This window comes from Tiliqua scincoides, chromosome 16, assembly GCF_035046505.1.
Source record: "Tiliqua scincoides isolate rTilSci1 chromosome 16, rTilSci1.hap2, whole genome shotgun sequence".
Taxonomy (NCBI): Eukaryota; Metazoa; Chordata; class Lepidosauria; order Squamata; family Scincidae; genus Tiliqua; species Tiliqua scincoides.
In genome coordinates, this window is record NC_089836.1 from 5,600,292 (window position 1) to 5,620,557 (window position 20,266).

The following is a 20,266-nucleotide window of genomic DNA, read 5'->3' on the forward strand; positions in this document are numbered from 1 at the left end:
AGCACATTGACTTCTCAGTGCCAATGATTGCACGATCCTATCCTCTGCTAGCAAGCCGAATTTAGGGCTACCAGTGCAACTTCTGCTGTATCCCATATACCAGCAGGAGATCAGACTGCCTGTTCTTGTAGCCAAGAGCTCAAGCAAGCCATATGAGGAAAGGATTTTCTAGTAACAACACATTCAGTCAATTTTTCAGGTTTTAGAGCTGTTCTACTTTAGGCCAACTATCATGTCCTGGTGCCTCTTGAGATCCAGTACAAAGCTTTGTGTTGAATAAGTGCAAAATTCAGAATGCGTAACTGATTTCCTAGGGTGATATTGTGCCTTGGAATATTGTAAACTTTATGAGAAGTGGAAAATAACAATTGTGCTGATTTTTTTTTTTTCCTAAATCTGTCTTATCCAGAAACATCTGTTCTGAGAGATGTGCTGCAAGCCCTCACTTCTGTTTGACCACCTGGACTTAAAACCGGAAAGGAAAACAAAGCATGGGTAAGTGAATATGCTTGCACATTATCATTGAGGAAGGAAGGAAAAGTTTCATACACGAGTGACAGATCTTCAAAACTCAGTTACAGAACCTTCTAACTAGCACCATTCTAACTAGACATGCAGGATTATGCCGTAACTATGTGTGTATCCCAGTTTCATAGGATGGGATCCTTAGAAGGATGTGTTAGAATTGAGGCTGAGAGGATTGAACTTGGAGAGCAGTGTATTACACACTATCATTCTCATTGGTCTTTTCTCATAAATCAGTGTTGTTGCTATTGGTTTTCTAGATCAGCTCTTCTCAACCTTTTGTTTTGTTTTGCTACACCCCCTTAGAAGTTCTTCTCAGGTTCCATGCCCCCCTCCCCATCAAGATAAACATAAAATCATTTCTTACTGAATATGGTCTGTGGCCTGCCCTTAAATTTGCCAGGGCTCCCCATTTGGCCCATGCTGAGAATGGCTGCTTTAGATTATTTTGATTTATTAGCAATTTTCCAAATACCTATATTCAGTTCCAGCATTTCTGGTAGGCAGTCACTAGGTGGTGGTGTTGAACAAGGCTTGGTTTTAGGAAATTACTTTCTGTAGCTGGAGACTAGTTTAATGGTAAAGCCTGACAAATCTATGCAGAAACGGTTGTTAGGCTAAATTTTCTAATTTAAGTGAAAAGTTGAATTTGATATATATTTACTAGTTTTTGCTGACAGCTGTAGCCCATAATGTGTCCAGTAATATACTGTGGGAGTTATTACATTTTGAATAAGATACAGAAGTGCAGTGAAGTGTGTATTGTTTCTGCTGATAATCCAGTTGGCGCTGACTCAGAAAAGCTTTCTAACATATATTGAAATTCATCTTTCTAACCAAAACATTAGAAGCTACTTGATACAGCAATACCTTGCACTTTCATTGCCTAGAAAAGAGATGCCTGAGGGGGGACATGATTGAGACATACAAAATTATGCATGGGAAGGATAAAGTGGGTAGAGAGATGCTCTTTACACTCTCATATAACACCAGAACCAGGGAACATCCACTAAAATTGAGTGTTGGAAGGGTTAGGACAGACAAAAGAAAATATTTCTTTACTCAGCGTGTGGTTGGTCTGTGGAACTTCTTGCTGCAGGATGTGGTGACGGCATCTGGCCTGGATGCCTTTAAAAGGGGATTGGACAAGTTTGTGGAGGAAAAATCCATTATGGCTTACAAGCCATGATGTGTATGTGCAGCCTCCTGATTTTAGAAATGGGCTATGTCAAATGCAAGGGGGGGGCACCAGGATGAGGTCGCTTGTTGTCTGGTGTGCTCCCTGGGGCATTTGGTGGGCCGCTGTGAGATAGAGGAAGCTGGACTAGATGGGCCTATGGCCTGATCCAGTGGGGCTGTTCTTATGTTCTTAACTACAATTCCCAGGAAGCCTTGCAGGTCTCTTGTTATCAGGTGTGCTCCCTGGGGCATTTGGTGGGCCGCTGTGAGATAGAGGAAGCTGGACTAGATGGGCCTATGGCCTGATTCAGTGGGGCTGCTCTTATGTTCTTATGTTCATTTGGTTAGGGACCAGAGCGTGGATGAAAGTCAAAAAAGGATGAATGTCAAAACAGAGCCTTATTTAGCTTGCAGATTTATTTTGGCCAGTGAGAAATGTAAACTGCTACCTATATAACACATGCAAATGCATAAAAAACCTAAATAAACAGAAATAAAGTAAAACTAAAGATAAGAACATGGATGGACACAGTGGAACGTTGAATGAAATTGAATGAGAGAGGGAAGCATGTGGACAAAATTTGAAATGAGCTTATAATTGAAAGTGGTTGAAAGAGCAGAGTGATGAAGGTCAAGTGGATGAAAGCTGAGGTATGCGTGTACCACATCGAGCAATCAGTTCACCTAGATTAGTATTGTCTACACTGGATCATAATGACCAAGAGACAAGAGGCTATGAATCAGAACTTCCATGGTTTGACTCTTGCTTCTGCTATGAAGCCCTTAGGCAAGCCATTCCCTCTCAGCCTGCTTTCCCTATCTGCACTAGAGGGATACATACAGGGGGATACAATAATAAATACCTGGGGAGGACAGCATCATGATAACACGTTAAATGCTTTGCACACACAGAACTCTATATTTAAATGCTGCACATGTTTATTGAGCTGACAGGCAATGACTTTTCAGAGACTGAGGAGCTCTTTTACAGCTCCATGTGGATTGAAGTTGGGACCTTCTGAATGAGAGCCTCTTCCCTCTCCCTGAAGGCTATAAATGTACTTTAAAAACATAATGGTGGAATTTCATGGTGTTAGTGAATGCACAGGCTGCGTAGCAGAGTAAGAGCCCAGTTCATTCATTCATTCATTCATTCATTCCACCTTTATTGGCATAAACAATCCAACAGGAAAACAAAATTAAAACATTCAGGGTAGCCACCAATCATTGATCAGGCAAAGAAATACAGAGGAATTTATGCCTTGACAGTGCCTTAAATATATATTTTGCTACATTTGATGAGCAGCACTCATTTCTCCCATCTAACAAGTACCGGACCAAGTCTGTATCTGAACCATGAAAGCTTTCCAGAAATGGATACAGAAATCGATGGTGTAAATCAATATAGTGGGTACAGTACAGAAGTACATGGGTCAAGGACTCTTTTGAGGTCTGGTCGCAAGAACATGACTGGGGACTTTCCATTGAAGACCCCAGTTCGTTCTCTGCCACTGGGAAGCCTTGAGCTGCTACTTGAGGAGTAGCCTATGGACTTTTTTTTACCTTGAGCTGCAAACCTATATATGTCACAAATTGCTTGAGAATTCCGAATCAGTTTTGAGGAACTTGCCATGCAGAGTGGCAGATTGCTGTTTATGGAACTTGTATTCAAAGCCTCATTGGGGACTCAGAACTAGTTGCGTGATTCTGTTAGATATTGGCTTTTATCTTGTGGCTAGACATTTGGAAAGCTCTACAGGAACAGATAGAAGTGTGTAGTCCATGCAAGTGAACATGGTGTTTGGTGATCTGACAGCATCCCCATGTAGCTACAAGACTGCATAAGAAGGCGTGGCAGAGTAGAAAGAGACATACGCACAAAGTCATTAAGAATTCATGAGTTATTTCACACAAAGGCTACTTTTTTATGTATATTAAGAATTTTTTTCTGCTTAAAAATATAAAAATGTGTTCGGGGCCAGAAAAATATTTCAAGTGAGAGTGATTGTTTTTTAATTAACTCTGATGCAGTGGATGTCTTTATAGTAGGTCTGTGCAGACTAAGTGTAGGCACAAACAAACGATGTAGTTGGCATGACACAATCACTTATAAGGGATGCACAGAAACAATCAAGAGACCTACTTTTCTGCATGTTTTACAGAGAAAATTGTTTGCACAGAATTTGTGGTAAGTGTGTTCGGTTTTAATTTTCATTCTTCATAGAATTTGGATGGAACTGAATTGCTGTCTGTGATTAGCTAAGTACCGTCTTCTCACCAGATGTTTGTGAATTGGCATGGATATGTGACTTCTGCTGCTTGTAAACTTGCTAGGCCTTAATAGTCTTGGAGATCTGAGGATTTCAAATTGAGATGATAATGCTCTAGGTTTCCTATGAGATAACCTGAGTTATATCCAATGCTTGGTGTTACAATGCAGTAGTTCTGTAGTTTTGCAATTAGCTGTATATGGTAAGTTCAGATACTCAGAATGCAGTGCCTCTTCATTATCTGGTATTCCATTAATGCAAGTTGGAAAACTTCATTGGACCTGAATGCATTTTTGTACCAAGAGGAATAATTCTCGGATTTGTACTGCCTCACTCCCCCAGGAAGAACTGGAAGGGTCCTTTCTGATCCGGTACAGTACCAAGTGAACAGGTGTCTGGGATCTCCTTGAATTGGCTGTTCCTTTGTTTTAATATGGGACAGATTATGGGGTTAGGAATATCAAATCTAGAGAAGGAGCAGGGCGAAGCTCTGGAAGCTTCCCAAGGCTGACTCTGCATTGGGGAGAACTGCAGTGTGTGTGTGTGTGTGTGTGTGTGTGTGTAAGAACTGTACACTTACAGATAACCAACACGTCCTTACATATTACTAGAGAAGCACCATTTAAAGGCTACTTATTGAGCATTTGTAACACATGCATGTTAGCAGAGGTTTCTGTTTCGTTTTTGACAGAACTTTGTATTCATTTTGTCTGAGGCTTCTGCAGTTGAACTCTCTGAAACAATCTGCTGAGTATTGGGGAAAATAATTTCAGTTCTTTTATGGCTGGTGCACACTTTAAGGTTTCATTGATGCTTTCTCGTATCATTTTATTGGTTTACTTAACACTGGACGCCAGAACTCAATCTGGACAGGCTACAAGGTCACATATGGAATTTACTTTTACTTTCATGAGAGCATTATTTGAGCCTTCACACACAAAAAATGCAGTCAGGAGGCAGGCAGAAGAGAGGCAAGGGAATATTTAGTGGCCCTGATATGAAAACCATATTTATAAATGCTTCTACTTCATTGGCTCATTTTGCAACAGCTATTTTGGATACAGAAATCCACAACAGAATAAAGATGATGAAGTAAGACCTCATCCTATGATAAGCCAAAATAAACAACACTGCAGTGAAACGGATGCTCTTTTGAAGAGTGTGGTTGATAAATATGGGGGCTTATCTAGGAACAGGATGGCATGAAAAGTAGGGAAAACATGACTTTTTGTCCAATGCCTTTAAAAGCCTTGATTTTTCTTAGATATTTGTAGTTCTATATGATCAAAAATAGTTTACAATTCAAAACGTGTAAAGATTCAGAAACAAAACATTATTTTATCTAAAAATCTATTTGCCTTCCTGTGTGCAAAAACAATACACAGAAGGTTGAACCCTGACAAAGTCAGATTAAGTTCCATTAATATTAATGTGACTTCATAAAGTCAGGGTTTAATTTGCCTCATGGGTTAGGCATGACTGAGGCTGCAACTCTGTACACACTTACCTGGGAGTAGTTCCCATTAAACTGGAAATACTGACTTCTGAACAGGTGTGCATAGGATTTCACTGCAAGTTTCTTAGGATGCAGCTCAGGCTATATAATGATGGACATAGATGTAAGAACTAGAATCGCCACACCAACCTGCAGGACTGATAATGGATGGAAACTGATTCTCATGGCCTATGTATGAATCTGGGATCATAAATATGCTAGTATTTGGTCTTGTCAAACACTTAGATAAAGGACCTGATGGCACAAATTATTGGTTAGGCAGAAGCAATGTGAAATTCTCATTATAGGTAGGCTAGATAGTTTCATCTCTGAATTAATGCATTCCACAGAGGAGTTGTCTCCAATTTGATAGTAGAGCTTTTTCAAGAAAAGTTGTCTGTCTCTTGTTTTCAAAGTAAAGAAATGAGCGTTAACTGAAACAAGTCCTGTAGGAAAGGCACTTGCTTTCTACTGTAAATTTTGCTTGTTGGCTTTTGAAGTTCTAGCCATGAGTATATGTGCATAATTATTTGATTTTTGCCAGTGACTGGACACTACATAAATTTATGAACAGATGCTATTGTCTTCTGAAATGCAACAGCTGTGACAAACATGTGAGAAATCTCTGGCATTTCTCAGGCCTGGAGACTGTTGTTGTGTAGATCTTAATGATGGACATCTTGTCTCCATTGCCGGAAAGCAGCGAGGTGCTGTATCGTTAAGGGGATAGCATTCCAGTGCTAAAAAATGCAAATATCGTTTTGCTTGATAGGCTCTTAAGTCTCCCATTTTTATCATTTATCTAAATCCTGGTGGTAACTTGTGATAGACTATATTACTGATGCCAGTGAAGTACCCACTTCTGAGGCAGAGGTCATAGTTTTAGGCAAGAAGAAGTGCAATCTATTTGAGAGGCAATCTTTCCTGAACAATTGGTTAGCAAATAACTCTGAAGGGATAACTGTTTGAAGGGATCAGCGAGCAGTAAGCAATGGTTTGTAAGTAACTTTGGTTGTATCATTAATCAGTTGGATTTTTTCCCCAAGAGCAATAAGCATTCATCTACATTTTCTGGTTCTCCTTTCCCAGAATATTGTATCTTATGATGGTAAATGAATGTCATATGTACTCAGTTCACTGAACCAAATATACACTTTTATGTCCGCCCTTGTCCTCAGTATTTTTTTACCTTATCCTTCCCAGAACATGATATGTTTGGGAGTCTATGTACATAACTGGGCAATTTATGATACCACCATCCCTGCTTAACCCAGGCCACCATGCAAAAATGGCATGTACAGCTTGCAGAAAATGCCTGGCTATTCTAAATTGACAGGAGAGAGTTTATAGCCCTGCAGCAGACTTCCATTGAACTTCATTGAACAGATTTGGGTGGAAGGACTTGCTTGGCCAATCTGGAAGAATTTAAATGGAGCATAGGGAAGCAGGTGGCCTCTGAATTATGTAGGACTCAAGCTGTGTGTAGCTTTATAGGTCAATATCACTATATTTCCATAGAGTATCAACTATCAAGTGTGTTTGCATGGCATTCGGGCAAACTGGCTTAAAACACTTTTCTGCAAATGATTTTCTTCCTCTCTCTGATAATAATCATTCTGTTCCCTGCTGGTGGCCTCATTTAAATCAGTTTTTCATAAAATGTATTTTGCCTTGCAGCAGTTCTCCATTCATCATGTTGTGTCACCAGCGGTGGCTGAGCTGAAGTTTCCTGCATCCCAGGGAGAGTATGTATAAAAGGAATGGCCTCATGGCCAACGTGACAGTGACCTCCGCCACTCCAGAGGTACCCTTCCTGTGTGTGTGTTTTTATGTTGTGACAGCCACAGCGAACAGACGTTTCAGCTTATTTTGGCATCTCTTCTGTCATCAATCTGGATGGCCTGTTTCCTTAAGAACTAGCACATTACTTAAAATTGTAAAATTGAAATTTTGCTTATGCCTGTTCACAGCCCTTTCAGAGATCTCTCTCTCTCTCTCTCTCTCTCTCTCTCTCTCTCTCTCAACTTATTGTGGTACTGGGAAAGACAGTTCCCTTTGAGAATGATTTTGTTGATCCCTAGAAGTTGGAATTTACTGACTTGGAGGTAGGAAAGTTGAGCTTTCTAAAATGGTATTCAAAGTGGTTCAAGACAAATACAAAGTGGTTCAAGACAAAGACAAAGTGGTACAATACAAAGCAGTTGAATTTCTTTAGTTGAACATTTGAATGGAAAGGTCATTGGACAGCTTGTCCAATACAGATACAGCATTCATTTTCCCAGTATTTAAGGAAAATGCTATGCAGGTCCTTAAGATCATATGATGTCAAATTTTGTAAGCTAGAGATTTTGGTTAGGAAACTCTGCTGTTGTTTTTAGATACTTAAGTTACAGAAACAAAAATTAAATTTCTTGCAGATGGAAATAATTTACTTGTCACGTTTGCTCAGGCAAAACCTTGTTCCACCTGTCTATTGGTTCAGCAATATCAAATATCTTTGTTTTAAAAACAGAACATGTTTTATAAGGGTGCTAAAAGGTTCTCATTAGTCTTTAAGTAAAACCTTGATTTTCATGAAATTAGATTTCTTTCCATGATATTTGCTTGGCTGATTCCTTGGCATGCTTTAGCAAGGCAGCAGTGCCCCTGGTTTCAGCATTAAAATAAAATTTTGTTAGATACTTAATTAAAAAAAAAATCACCCACAAATAGGTCCTTTCAACAAATGTGTGTAACCAATCTTTGTATGCTTCTCCATTCAGTAGCCTTTTGACTTGGGGAGAGGGTGGCAGTTCAGGCCCTGGAAGGGATGGAGGCCTATGCTATATTCTAACTCCCTTCCCAAGCCTTAAAGCACTACAGGGGGCTTCTTGGATTTGCGCCAGCAATTTTGCTCGCACAGGTCTGAGTAGTTCCATTGGGCAAGCTGGAGCTCGACACTGGCCTACTGAACTCTGGAGACTCCGGCCTCCTCAATTTCAGTGCTGAATACAGCATGGGCGTTGTGATCCTATTGTGCCAGCACTGGATAGGATTGGGTTGCCCATGAACTTTCCCCTAAAAGGATGTGTAGTAAAATATCCCAGGTTTGAGCTGTTTGGAATATCGAATGCCAGGTTATGAAAAATGCCTTTTATTGAGTTCTGTTATGTAGAATAGTTTTCTGTGAAAACGTTGTATGGAGTTACTGGAATGCATGATGGGTTTAAACCAATAACTGAAAAATCAGCAACAGAACTGTGTAAGTCAAGTGTGGACAAAACAAGTCAGTTCATTTTGACGATTGAGCATTATTCATGGAGTTCTTGAAAAATAAAGTTACTGTATTGCAAACATTTGCAATAGCTAAGAAAGTGAGACTGGCAGCCTTGTGGTTGGGATTTCTACCATGACCCCAAATATCAAGAACCTACTTACTAACCTGCTTTTTTTGGCACCTTACATAATCCTCTTATTGAGAAGTTACGGTAAATCTGCAGCGTCTGTTAGGAACTGTCTTGCTAAATTTTGGAAGGTTGCCTTCATGATTAAGGTGCTAGGTTCCGATCTGTCTGATCTAGGATTTAATTCTGATTTGCCACAATCTTTCTGTCTGGCTTCGGGCAACTCACTAGTGAATTGTCAATGTAGCTGGCAGAAAACATAAAAATACACAGTATTTTCAACTTAACATAATGAGAGGGGGGGGGGAGAGAGAGAGAGCCAGCATTGTCTAATTGAGGTTGAGACTATTCACATGGGTTCCATTCCAAGCACTCACGTGAATTGAAAAAACTGCACTATAGCAAATCAATTTAAAAAACAAAGTTTCTTTGTTTGAAATTGTGATTGAAAGGTGATTGAAAAACAGCCTTGCTGACCTTTTGACTCTAAGATAAGAGTCATTAAGAAGACAATACATCAGCACTTCACTCAGCCCCTCCCTTCATTAATGCAAAATGATCACCTTTCTTTCACATGCTGGGGGAAGGGAGGGGTCTGCAGGAGAGAGAAGGATTGATGGATCGTTAGCCTGCTTTTCTCTCTCTCTCTCTCTCTCTCTCTCTCTCTCTCTCTCTCTCTCTCTTATTAAGGAGGTTGTTGTTAAAGAACTATTCAGTTTTTAAAACTGATTTTAAAGGGATGCATTTTTCCCCTTCTCCAGAGATCAGCACATTCTTTCTCATTTGCAAGGGCCATTTGTGTTGAGTCAAATCAGTGTATAAAAAATCCGTGTATAAATAGGCTGGACCTGTATTTATTATAAACAATACCTCCCCTTCCCCATTTGTAGTATTTAGTTTTCAGTATGCAAACATAAGTCCAGCAACTACATATTATATCATGTATTTTTAAAAAAATCTGGAAGATAATCTGATTTTTTTAAGAGAGTCAAGTCCTTGTGTACCAGTACAAAAGTGTTGTTGCCCTGGAGTTTTAGATTGGATTTCTTTGCTTTGTAAGCAGCAGAGTGTTCTGCTTGACTGCATGTACTTCATCTCTATCTCTAAGTTTGAAAGGGAAATGGATGGGAAAAGGTGGACAGGCAGCTTGGATGGTGATCTTTACAACCTAGGAAGGTGAACTCATATGGTGGTAGGAACCAGTGGTTTTTGTTAACCTTCTGCTCACCTGCTCAGGAGTTTGGAACAGTTGGAGAAAGACTTGAATGTTCTGTTTCCCTAGCCATCTCCCTTAGCTGCCTCATCCCTAGAATCAAGCCAGGAACCACATTGCATCTTACCTGAGTGAGAAGGGACCCCCCTCCACGTGATGGTTCCATCTGATTCTGTCTGTGGAAGACAAGCCTGTCCAGTAGGCTGTGCTAGCCTATTTCCCTTAGGCTTGCCACAGGCTCTTGAAGGGGGGATAGCAGAAACACCCCAAAACTGGAGAAATGCTTTATCCTGTCCTGCCCACATAACTTTGTATTATGTTCAGCATAATCTATTGTATACTATCTTGGAAATCTCGTTGATCAAAAGGCAGACTATAAATCTTTTAAATACTGCACAACAGACAAGGTCAAGAGTGATTGCTGCAGAGTCATCATGCTGGCTACATCCCAACTGGAAGTCATTACCGGTCTGCTTGTCGTTTGGTGTGTATTCGCCAATATTAGTGTACTGATCCACATCGAAAGGAACAAGCTTGAAGGTTCTTTGTTAGGAAAGTAGGGTGTTGGTAAAACGTAAACTGACAGGAGGCTCAGCCTTGCTTTTTTATTTGTGGTTAAGCCTTCAATTATGGCATGTAAATTCCTTTCTTTCCTCTCTTTCCATAGGGCAGTAGCAGTTCTGACTCTCTGGAAGGACGGAGTTCAGATTATGCTCACAAAAGCTATGATGCAGTCGTGTTTGATGTATTGAAAGTAACCCCGGAGGAGTTTGCCGTGAGTTTACACATCTGCCAATATTATCAAGTGTAGTCATGATTTTAAAAAAAGTCTTATTCAGATTTCCATACTTAGATTTTGTCTTTCGGCAAGTGTTGTGGGGCTTTTCTGAATTGCAGGTCAAGGCTGTAATTACCGATGCACAAATGCAGCACAAGTGTTACTTAATCCCCTGCTGCAGCCACATCACTATATTCATGATTATACTGCGCATTTCAGGATGTATATTTGAAGAGCACAAATAAAGAACTGGGAACTTGGGGCAGGAGCACCTAGCACAGCTGGGTACGCTTTAGCAGTAAGGCTCCCTTGGTTGCATTTTCTCCCTTCTCACAGGCTTATATAAAGAAAGCAGTATTTTCTTTAGTACCATCAACTCCTGGATCTCCCTCCTGTTTTGATAGTTAGAATAAATTTTAAAAGCAAAATTTCTCTAACTGATCTGACATGCACCAAGGCTTTAGGGTGTGACTGAATAGGGAAGACACATCTTATTCCTTTGCTTTGTAAAGCACTTTATGTTAGAAATAAAGCATATCAAAATAGATCAAAGTGATATAGAAATATTTTTAATAATAATGTGCGTCACTGTGGTGATTCTGACAAACTGACAAAAGCAATGGCAAGAACAACCAGCAGCTTTGCTTTCATATTAAATAAGTGACACTTGCCTGTAAAAGGGACATGTAGCCTTTTCCCTTTAAAGAAAAAAAGTTATATACACATACACACATATCCTTATTTCAGGGCAAGCAGCTTTAATAGTGCAGTCCATCAGAATAATGAAGCGCACACAATACTTGGCTTTCTGTGCATTGCCAGCTTTGGGGAAAGCCACGTGTAAGCTATGCAGGGCCTGGCTACCTTTAGAATTTCCTACCTCGGGGCCAAAATACCCAAATACCTTGGCTCCAAACCAAGGGTTTGTAAACTTGTGACTCTTTTTTTTTTTCTCTCTCTAACTTTTATTACAGAGTCAGATTACACTGATGGATATGCCAGTATTTAAAGCTATACAGCCAGAGGTATGTGTCCTTATATTAACTGTAAATCCCTTTGAGATGTATTTGAAGACAACAGTGGGCAACTGGGTAGCTCTAAGGCCAGTTGCAGACAGGCCTTTGTGCCCCCCTTCCCTTGCACACTGTGACTCTTTATGAATGCAGGTGTAGGAACTGTTTCCCTTAACTTCATTCTTTGAATAATGGCGTATGATCTTTCTCCCTCCCAGTGCTATATATTTGTCTTCTCTTGCTATGATCGGGGTGACTAGATACAATGGAGGACAGAGTGTCTATACCTTTAACCATGCTGTAGAAGAGGGAATTTTGGCAGGTGAAGCTCAGCGTGAAAGGGTTTAAAAGTTGTACCTGCCAAAATTTCCTCTTCCTTCTTCAACAGATTTCCATTGTATCTGGTCACCGTGGCTATCATACAGTATTAATTTTCACGTTGTTGTCACCTCTCTTGATGACTACAAAAGAAACAGAGTCAATTGGATCTCTTGATTTTTTTCAATTCAAGCGTTTTTTCCTAGATGTAAGAAGTTGTAACACAGAGTACAACTCTCTGCCCCTTTCATCATCTATATCAGGGTAGTTCAACTTTTAATACTACAAGGCATCAACCCCGACCGCCAACACGGGGCGATTACATGACGACAACACCAATTCCAGGTTCTGAGTGACCAAAGTCACTCAGCAAACTCAGGCAGCAAGAGGAGGTGGCGGTGGGTGCAGAGAGGCTTTGCTATCTCACTGCCACACCATTCTGGTTTCTCCTTCTCCAAAGGAGAAGCTAGCACAGCACACTAGGAAGATGGAAAAGCTGCTGAAGCAGGAGGAGGCAGTGGGGCCTTTTGAGGGCCACCAAAACAGGTCTCCCGGACCAGACCACCTCAATCGATATCTTCACTACCTTCAGCCCCAAAGGGGAGAAGACTGGAGCTGTAAGCAAAGTTCAGTCTTTTTGGGTCTCCAGCAGGTTAAGAATTCAGCCTTGCCTTCCCCTGTTATGTCTAGGAGGTAGCAGGATATGGTCAAAGGATTCCAGCAAGATTTTGTTATCTGTCTGTCTTATGGGCAGAACATAGAAAGCACAAGTGAACTGGAGAACTTAAACAGGTCAAGAATGTGTAGGTGGAAGCCACGGTAGAGTTCAGGGACGCTCTCTTTGCCTGGTACCTTGTGTAGCACCATTAAATACTCTGGTTAGAAAAGTTCATGCTTACTGCAGGAATTAACACCCCCATTTCCACTACTGAATGACCTTTTCCGAATTTCTGCTTTACAACGATTTGTTCTGCATCTGATTAAGGTCTTGGTAAGTGGTATGAACCAGAGAACTGAACCACTGTTTAAATAAACTTACTTGTTTCACTTTTAACTGTATTTTGATATACTTCTGAAATGTTAGGCATTGCCACATGTCAATTAACAGTGGTCCCATTTGAGCTAGGTAGAGCAGTGGCGGGGTTTGGGTTCAAATGCTGACTGACAGCAGTAGATGGAAATGCGGTTTGTGGCAAGCTTCTTTCAAATTGTTTGGCTCTTTCTAACTTTAGAAGTCAGAGTAGAGAGAAAACAGACCTTGTAGGAAGCCGTGTAGACCCCGAGTTCAAGTTTGGCAGAATGCAAGGGAAAACTCTGAAGTGTTTGCTAATGTTGTAATGTATAGCTGGCCTATTCCCTGGTGAATATGAGAAGTGACTAATTTTATCAAGGCATGTCAAGCAAATGCAGTCAGAGCTCTGATGCCTAATTGCTTACATCTGTACTGAACACACAGCTTGTGCCCTGTGTCCTATGCCCAATTAGCAACATCTTCAGCTAAGGTCTTTCTTAGCTGCCTCATCTAATTCTCTATAGTCATTGAAAGCTGTAATGTTCTGGCATGTGGTGGTGTTTGTGCCTTTTTTTAAAAATGTTGACATGGAATCTCACATATGGAATGACTGTGTCAATATGAACTAAATATAGATTGCTCCTAATAATGGTTTTGAAAGGTGACAGGACCGATCTTATGGTGTGTTTTGGTTATGTTTTATGGTGAAATTTTGGAGCTGTGGCCAATTCTGTGGCTGTCTTGTGCTGCTTAAAGAACCCCATTCCCCCATGCCCCATAGGCATTTGCTTTGGAAAATCCCTCTACCAGCAAGAGCTCTTCCAGAGTTCCCTAAGGTTAGGAGTCAGGCTTCTTCGCAGCAAAGCATAATATAGCTAGAAATGCAGCCAGGCAATAAGAGGCGATACCAGCAAGTTCTTAGGAGGAGGACAGAAATGAATGATTCCATAAGCTGAAGTGCCATGACATAAAGGTGAGGAACAACTGTTTACTTCAAGGATGAGTACGTAGGATCACATGAAGCTGCTTCCTACAGAGTCACAGCGCTGGTCCCTAGGTAAAGAGTGTTGATGCTGAGTTGCGTTGGCTTTCCAGAGTTGGAGACAGGAATGATGCCAGGTAGTTTGCGTAGAGGCAGAAGTTCCAAGTTGTACCTGTGATGCGTGGCAGCAACAGCATCTCCGAACACAGGGCCACGTTCCTTTGCTAGCTCCAAGTCCAGGATCTTGACTCCTTAGGTGAGAGGGATGCAGCTGGGCTAGTTCCCTTTTTTTAAGTGCCTGCTGAGCCAGGCTTGCACTCCCCTTCAGTTCCTGCTTGAGCCCATGGTTTGCTCAATTGCAGGGCCCAGGATTGCCAAGAAGTGCCTCTGCAGGTACAACTTATAACATTACGTCTTCCCATCAGGGAGCAAGCAAAAAATGGGGCTTACTGGCCCACATGGTCAAAATGCAGATCTGCTATACTTTGCTATAGATACGATACAGAGCTGACCTACATTGTCTGTGTGAGACCAACTGGGAATCCAGTGTAGCATTTGAGGTACAGTAATTGCACCATATAACTTGTATTTACCAAGTCAGTTTTGAACTTGATGTTACGTTTGTGCGAAGGAATCTCACTAGATCTTGTGTTGGTGAAATTTGTCTGGGTGAAGAAGGCGACCTAATGCTTGATGCGATTAGCCCAAAAGGCAGCACTGGTGCATTAAGAAGGGAAAGCAGAGTTAGGTGGTGTACAGGATGAAGGATCTTCAACATGCCTTTTTTGCTCAGATCAAATGCTGAGCAAGGATAAAATTCCTTTTATTTTTGTACTTTGCACTTATCTTTGTTTGATCCGAGTAACCGAGATACTTCGTAATGCTGTGTTTTTTCCTGTGTGCCTTTGGTGGTCTCTCTGTATACATGTGCAATGATTGATGCAATCTCAGTTAGGCTGGATCAGGAAGTGCATGAGTCAGACTTGTCTTCAAAAACCCAGCTTCTTGGAATATTTGTGTGTTTACTCATGCTTTGAGATGAAAATACTGTCGCCCTGATTTTAACTTTCTCCTTTCTAATAATCACGGACAACGCGCTGTTCCGTTGTGTTCAAATAGAAAAGGGCATGAACTTAGATTCTGAGAACTTGCAGCAATGACTTTTCCACCCAAAGGCCTGTTAGCAGATGGCAAAGGCAACCTGTCATTGGCTCTACCAGCAGGAATAGTAATGTTGTCATTTATTGGTCAGGAGCCATTTTCTCCTTTTCCTCACTGTGCTTATGCCAATGAAGTTTAATGATAACTGAAAATCAGCAGCTCTCAGCATGGTGCTTGACCTTTTCTGATGTAAGTTTTATCCAGCACTGAACATAGAGGCATTCCAGAGGGCCGAGGGAAGTGTTGGATGTTTTATGAACATTAATGAGTGCCGTATGCTTGTAGTTAGTAAAGCATTTTTCTTTTAAAATAGGAAAGCAAACTGGCAGGCTTTAAGTCCCTGGGACTATCTGCAGCAAACTCTGTCTCCTAACTCACCAGTTGTTCAGTAAACCCCTTGGCTTTTTGCGACTAGATATGAGCAGATTCCGTTCAGGCGCACCATGAGTTCACAGTTTAGTCTGAAGAGGATTGGTGACGTACACAAAGCAGCTGTAGGTGTACCAGGCTGATCCAGCCAATTTAAAACAGTTTTAGTTGATTCATTTCAAATGTCATTGTCAGGATCCTTAATTTCATATTTGGTCGCAGTAGTTTTTCTTTTAATCATATTCTGTTTGTAATCAAGTTATGTCATTTGCCCAGACATAGCATGACAACTTAGAAGCCAGAGCCACTTATTACGTATAAGACTTGGGAAGTGGTTTGGCAGCTCAATGTGTCTGTTTTTGAGCAGCTTAAGAATGCACATGAATCATTTTGTTTTGAGCAATTGAAATAGCTTATGAGATCAACTCTCTACAGAAGGAATCTCTAGAAGGTCAGGATTTGATTGTTACATTTGTTGCCTTGATGATACTTAAAGATGTGACCCTCTAAACATTATTTTTCATTCAGGATTTGTCAGGGAGACCTTAGTAAACATTAGTGTGTTGCAGTGGTTGGAGACATAATTGATTATAGCCTTGTGATTTCAGGGGCAGGTTCCTATCACTACTTGCCAGGGTTCTTCCTTCCTCCCCTCCGTATTTAAAGAGATGGAGAATGCACCTGTCTGCCTGCTTGCTCAGGTGCTATTTGTCTGTTTATTCATTAGTGACTGATAACTCTCCCTAGGCAGCAAGGCCAGTTGGTGGTAGTTTGAGTTACTAGTGATAGGTCACACTCAAACTTGTACTCTTTTGCTTATTGCTGTGTTCACAATACTAGTATTTTATTTAAAGGAGGCTAAAGATGGATTGGTTTCCAACTCCAGATGGCTGGAGTGAGTCTAGATGGAACATTTTACAGGAGAATTTTGAACTCCCTGCAAATAGGGTTATGTAATGGGACAGCTGGTTTTCACATACGGTACAGTGATGCTGGCTGACACTTCTCTCATATATTTTTTTTTAAGTGGTTTAACTCAGAAATATGTTGGTACATTTACATAACAACTTAAACATTTTTTTCCCTAAATTGAAAAAGGGCAGCATAGCTAGATTTAACTTTTTAAATATATGGCGAGACACAGTAAAAGCAAATGCTTCTACAAATTCCGTTTCTTTTCCATTCCATTTTCTTTTCTACAATTTCCATTCCATAACTTCTCAGTATCCTTCTAACAGAAATTCCCCCAGTTTTAGTTCCTGTGTTGACTTAAAAACATCTTACTGTGATTTGGACTTAGTAAAAGAAATATTGACGACAGCAAAAGTAGGTTGGCTAGTCTGAATTTAAAAGTCACTTTGTTTAAAGGAAACAGACTTGAAACTGAAGTTACCTATTCCCTGTGAGTACCTAGACATAAACGTCTTTCACTTTAATAGCTATCCTGGGATGAACATTCACAATCAAAAGCAGTTGGAAAACTCCTGCTGAAAAGTATAAACCATACTTGAAGGTTACAAGTTAATGGGAATAACACATAATGAGAAAGTTCGCTTTCCTTCCTACCTCAGGCAGCTGAATATTAATAGCAAAATGTAGAAGATCCGTTCTGTTTGCTGCTAAATAATCAAAATGTAAATGTCAGATGATTTTTCCAGACTTAAGTGTGTTTGTTTCCCTGGCTTGTACTTACTGGAGAGGTAATTATTCCTGTTCATATTTACAGACCTGTTTTTACTATTTTTATTCCCTTTTGTTCCTTTTGATCCAGTTTGGGTTTTGCCATCACACACAACAGAGATTTCTAACGCTCTGTGCCACGTGAACAATTGCTTTCCAGGCTCTCGGACCACATCTGTTGATCACATGGGGGAGCCACGAGTCTGGACAGGTGTGAACTGGCACCGCCCGAGATGGCAAACGCATGCTGGAAAACTTCATTGGGAAGCGTGGGTGGAGAATGGAAATGCTTTTCCCGCTGTTCTTGGCACAACATGTGGGGCTTTGGTTCCCCACAGGACATTCTGTTTATCACATGCATATAGAATTGTTTGTCATCAGACATCCCATCCCTCTGGCTGGGTCCCAAACACAAAACTCGCATTTGGGAAACTTGTATAACAGACTAGCCTGAAAATTCTCTGGTTAGAAAAAAAGCAAGAGTGATTTAGGGAAGGTAATCTGGTTAACTAATTTCCAGTTTGGAGTATACGCAGTTGGTTAAATCTCAGTATGGAGACTGTATAGATATGTGGTAACTTGAGCTAGTAATTGAGGAGTCAAGCTGTAGAATGTATTTGGAACAGTGAGAAATGACGACTTGAAATTAGCCTCCTTTGTTTCCCTTGGCAGAAGTAAAGTAACCTTTTCCGTTTTGGATTCCACTGCTTTGCGTGCAAAATTCTCAAGCGTGTGTATATGTCCAATTTAAAACAAAACCCATAAAATATATTTGAGATGTCTGTGGCTGTGCAAGATACTGTCTCCTGAATTTCTCTGTTAAGGGTGTTGGAAAATGTAGAATCCACTCTGCTCTGCGCAGAGCCAATCCTTGAGAAGATTCTGGCAAGCTCTCCTGAAGTGAAGTTAGGCAGGCAGAAATGAGCTGGATCCTCTGATGGTCTCCGTTCTTTACCGCTGTATCAGTTGGGAAGCGAAAGCTTATTCTTGTAGGATTAAGAGTTGCTATTGGTGGACTAAGCCTCTTTCGGTAGTATTTTGTAGGTTAAAGTACATGCAAAACATCCCTCACACTGAGCCTGCAAACAAGTCAGTGCACAAAAATGCTCATATAACTGGTATTTTTATTTCATTATTTGTAGTGACTGGCAATAGAACAGACTAAAAGAACAAAATCTCCAACTGAAAAAACTAGCTTAATAAAAACACCACCCCGTGGTTGGTTTTCAGTTGAGGGTTTTGGTTTTGTTAACACTGCTTTTCTCATGCCTTTATTTTGTTGGATAATTTATTTTGTTATAAGCCACCTTGGATTCCTTTTGAGGGAAAAATGTTTTTAAATAAAGACCAATTGAAATAAGGTTTTGTCCTCCTTTCTAAAAATCAGCAGTGAGAATGCTACTCCTATGACAGGAATTTCTGCTACAGGGAGCCCAAACCTAATTAACTATCCATACATTCCCATTGCCCCAAGGAAAGCCCCAACAGCCACTATGGGGCTACTCAGGCCACAGCAATGGAACAGCTAGTGCAAGTCTGAGCGGTGCTATGTCAGGAAATCAGGCCAGGTGATATGGCAGTAGCCACTGTCACTGATCCTGCCCCACTCTCGATCCTGATCTACCCCTCCCTGCTACCCCCAACCTTGTTATACTTCCTCCCCGACCCATTCCACCTTCCCCTGGCACATGTGGGCCTGTCACTGACAGGGTGGCGCTGGCCTCCCTGCCATCACCACAGTGGTAGAGCACACATTCCACCAGCATTGGATGGATATAGGATTGTGCCATAAGACATCTAGTGGTGGTTCTCTGTGGCTAAAGAATATATTTCAATATGTTGAAAAGTTTCTGCTTGAAGCAAACTAATAAATGGAGGGGAGGAAGGAGGACATGGTACCATCTTAAAATTCTAGCGTATGTTATAATCTTTGGATTTGTTCATAATCTTTCCCAAGACGATGCCAGCCTTGAAAGTAGTGCAGGTCAGCACCTGCATTGAGTCAAATCCACAAACGCCAAACCCATGGATATGGGGCCCACTGAATGGAGACTGTTTACAGTTGTATGGCTGGGAAGTGGAAGCAGTCATCAGTTTCCGTGCCTGAAGCAATTTAGGTCCAAGTATTCTACCTTATTCTCTCCTTTCAGTTTGCCCCTTTTGATTAAACATGTTTCATGCATACAGTATGCTAAGAGCTGATGTATGGAAAGCAGGATTTAACTGAGAAATAACAAGCATGGGGGTTTGGTGTGGTTAACTGGTGGCAGCTGTGACAAAATAGGTGCAGTCTAGGAAAAGGATTAGATTCTGTAGATTTAGGAGGGAGACATGGTGGCCCATGAGTGGCCCATGGTGGCCATGAGGAAAAGGAAATACTGAGGGAAGTAGCAGCGCAATCCTCAGGACCCCAGGGCAGAGAGTCCTTTCTGACTGAAGTCTGGGCATGCAGTGGGCAGGATTTTTATATACAGTATGTAAAAAACTACATTCTAGAGTTCATGCAGGGTATGTAAAGTGACATCGGTGATCTTGTAGGTGGAGCAGCCATTGTACTGAACTGTGTTGGTAACTCCGAAGCACATGGTTTTGATTTGCAGCAGTCTCCCAGCTACACTGTAAATTCAGTGTAGGCATCTGAAATAGCATGGTGACGAGTACAGACTTGGCGACAGTGTATTTGTATGCATTCCAAAGACCTCTCTTCTCAGTATCTTTCCACCCTGGAGAATCTGGCAGCATCATAGAGAAGGATTGTTACCTTGAGGTAGTGATGGGTAGAAGCCTTTCCATGCCACTGAGGTTGAATAAAGACATTCATTGAACTGACAGTACTGGAATTGAAAAGAAAATGAAACTTCTGTGGCATTTTAGAGGATTTTCTCATC

The 20,266-nt window shown here is 41.0% G+C and overlaps 1 protein-coding gene across 7 annotated transcripts in view; it reads left to right on the forward strand.

The window, feature by feature from the left end:
* The window catches only part of RALGPS1 (Ral GEF with PH domain and SH3 binding motif 1), a 140,937-nt gene that overhangs the window by 13,406 nt on the left and 107,265 nt on the right, over window positions 1–20,266 (forward strand). For 6 of the 7 annotated variants that reach the window (XR_010793393.1, XM_066610614.1, XM_066610616.1 and 3 more), the window contains exons 2-5: window positions 410–495; window positions 7,147–7,273; window positions 10,733–10,840; window positions 11,818–11,868. Coding sequence is in view for 6 of the 7 variants with exons in the window: in XM_066610614.1 (XP_066466711.1) it covers window positions 7,217–7,273; window positions 10,733–10,840; window positions 11,818–11,868 (216 nt within the window). In the remaining variant the exon portion in view is untranslated. The remainder of the gene's footprint in view (window positions 1–409; window positions 496–7,146; window positions 7,274–10,732; window positions 10,841–11,817; window positions 11,869–20,266) is intronic. The other variant, XM_066610615.1, reaches the window with a different exon arrangement.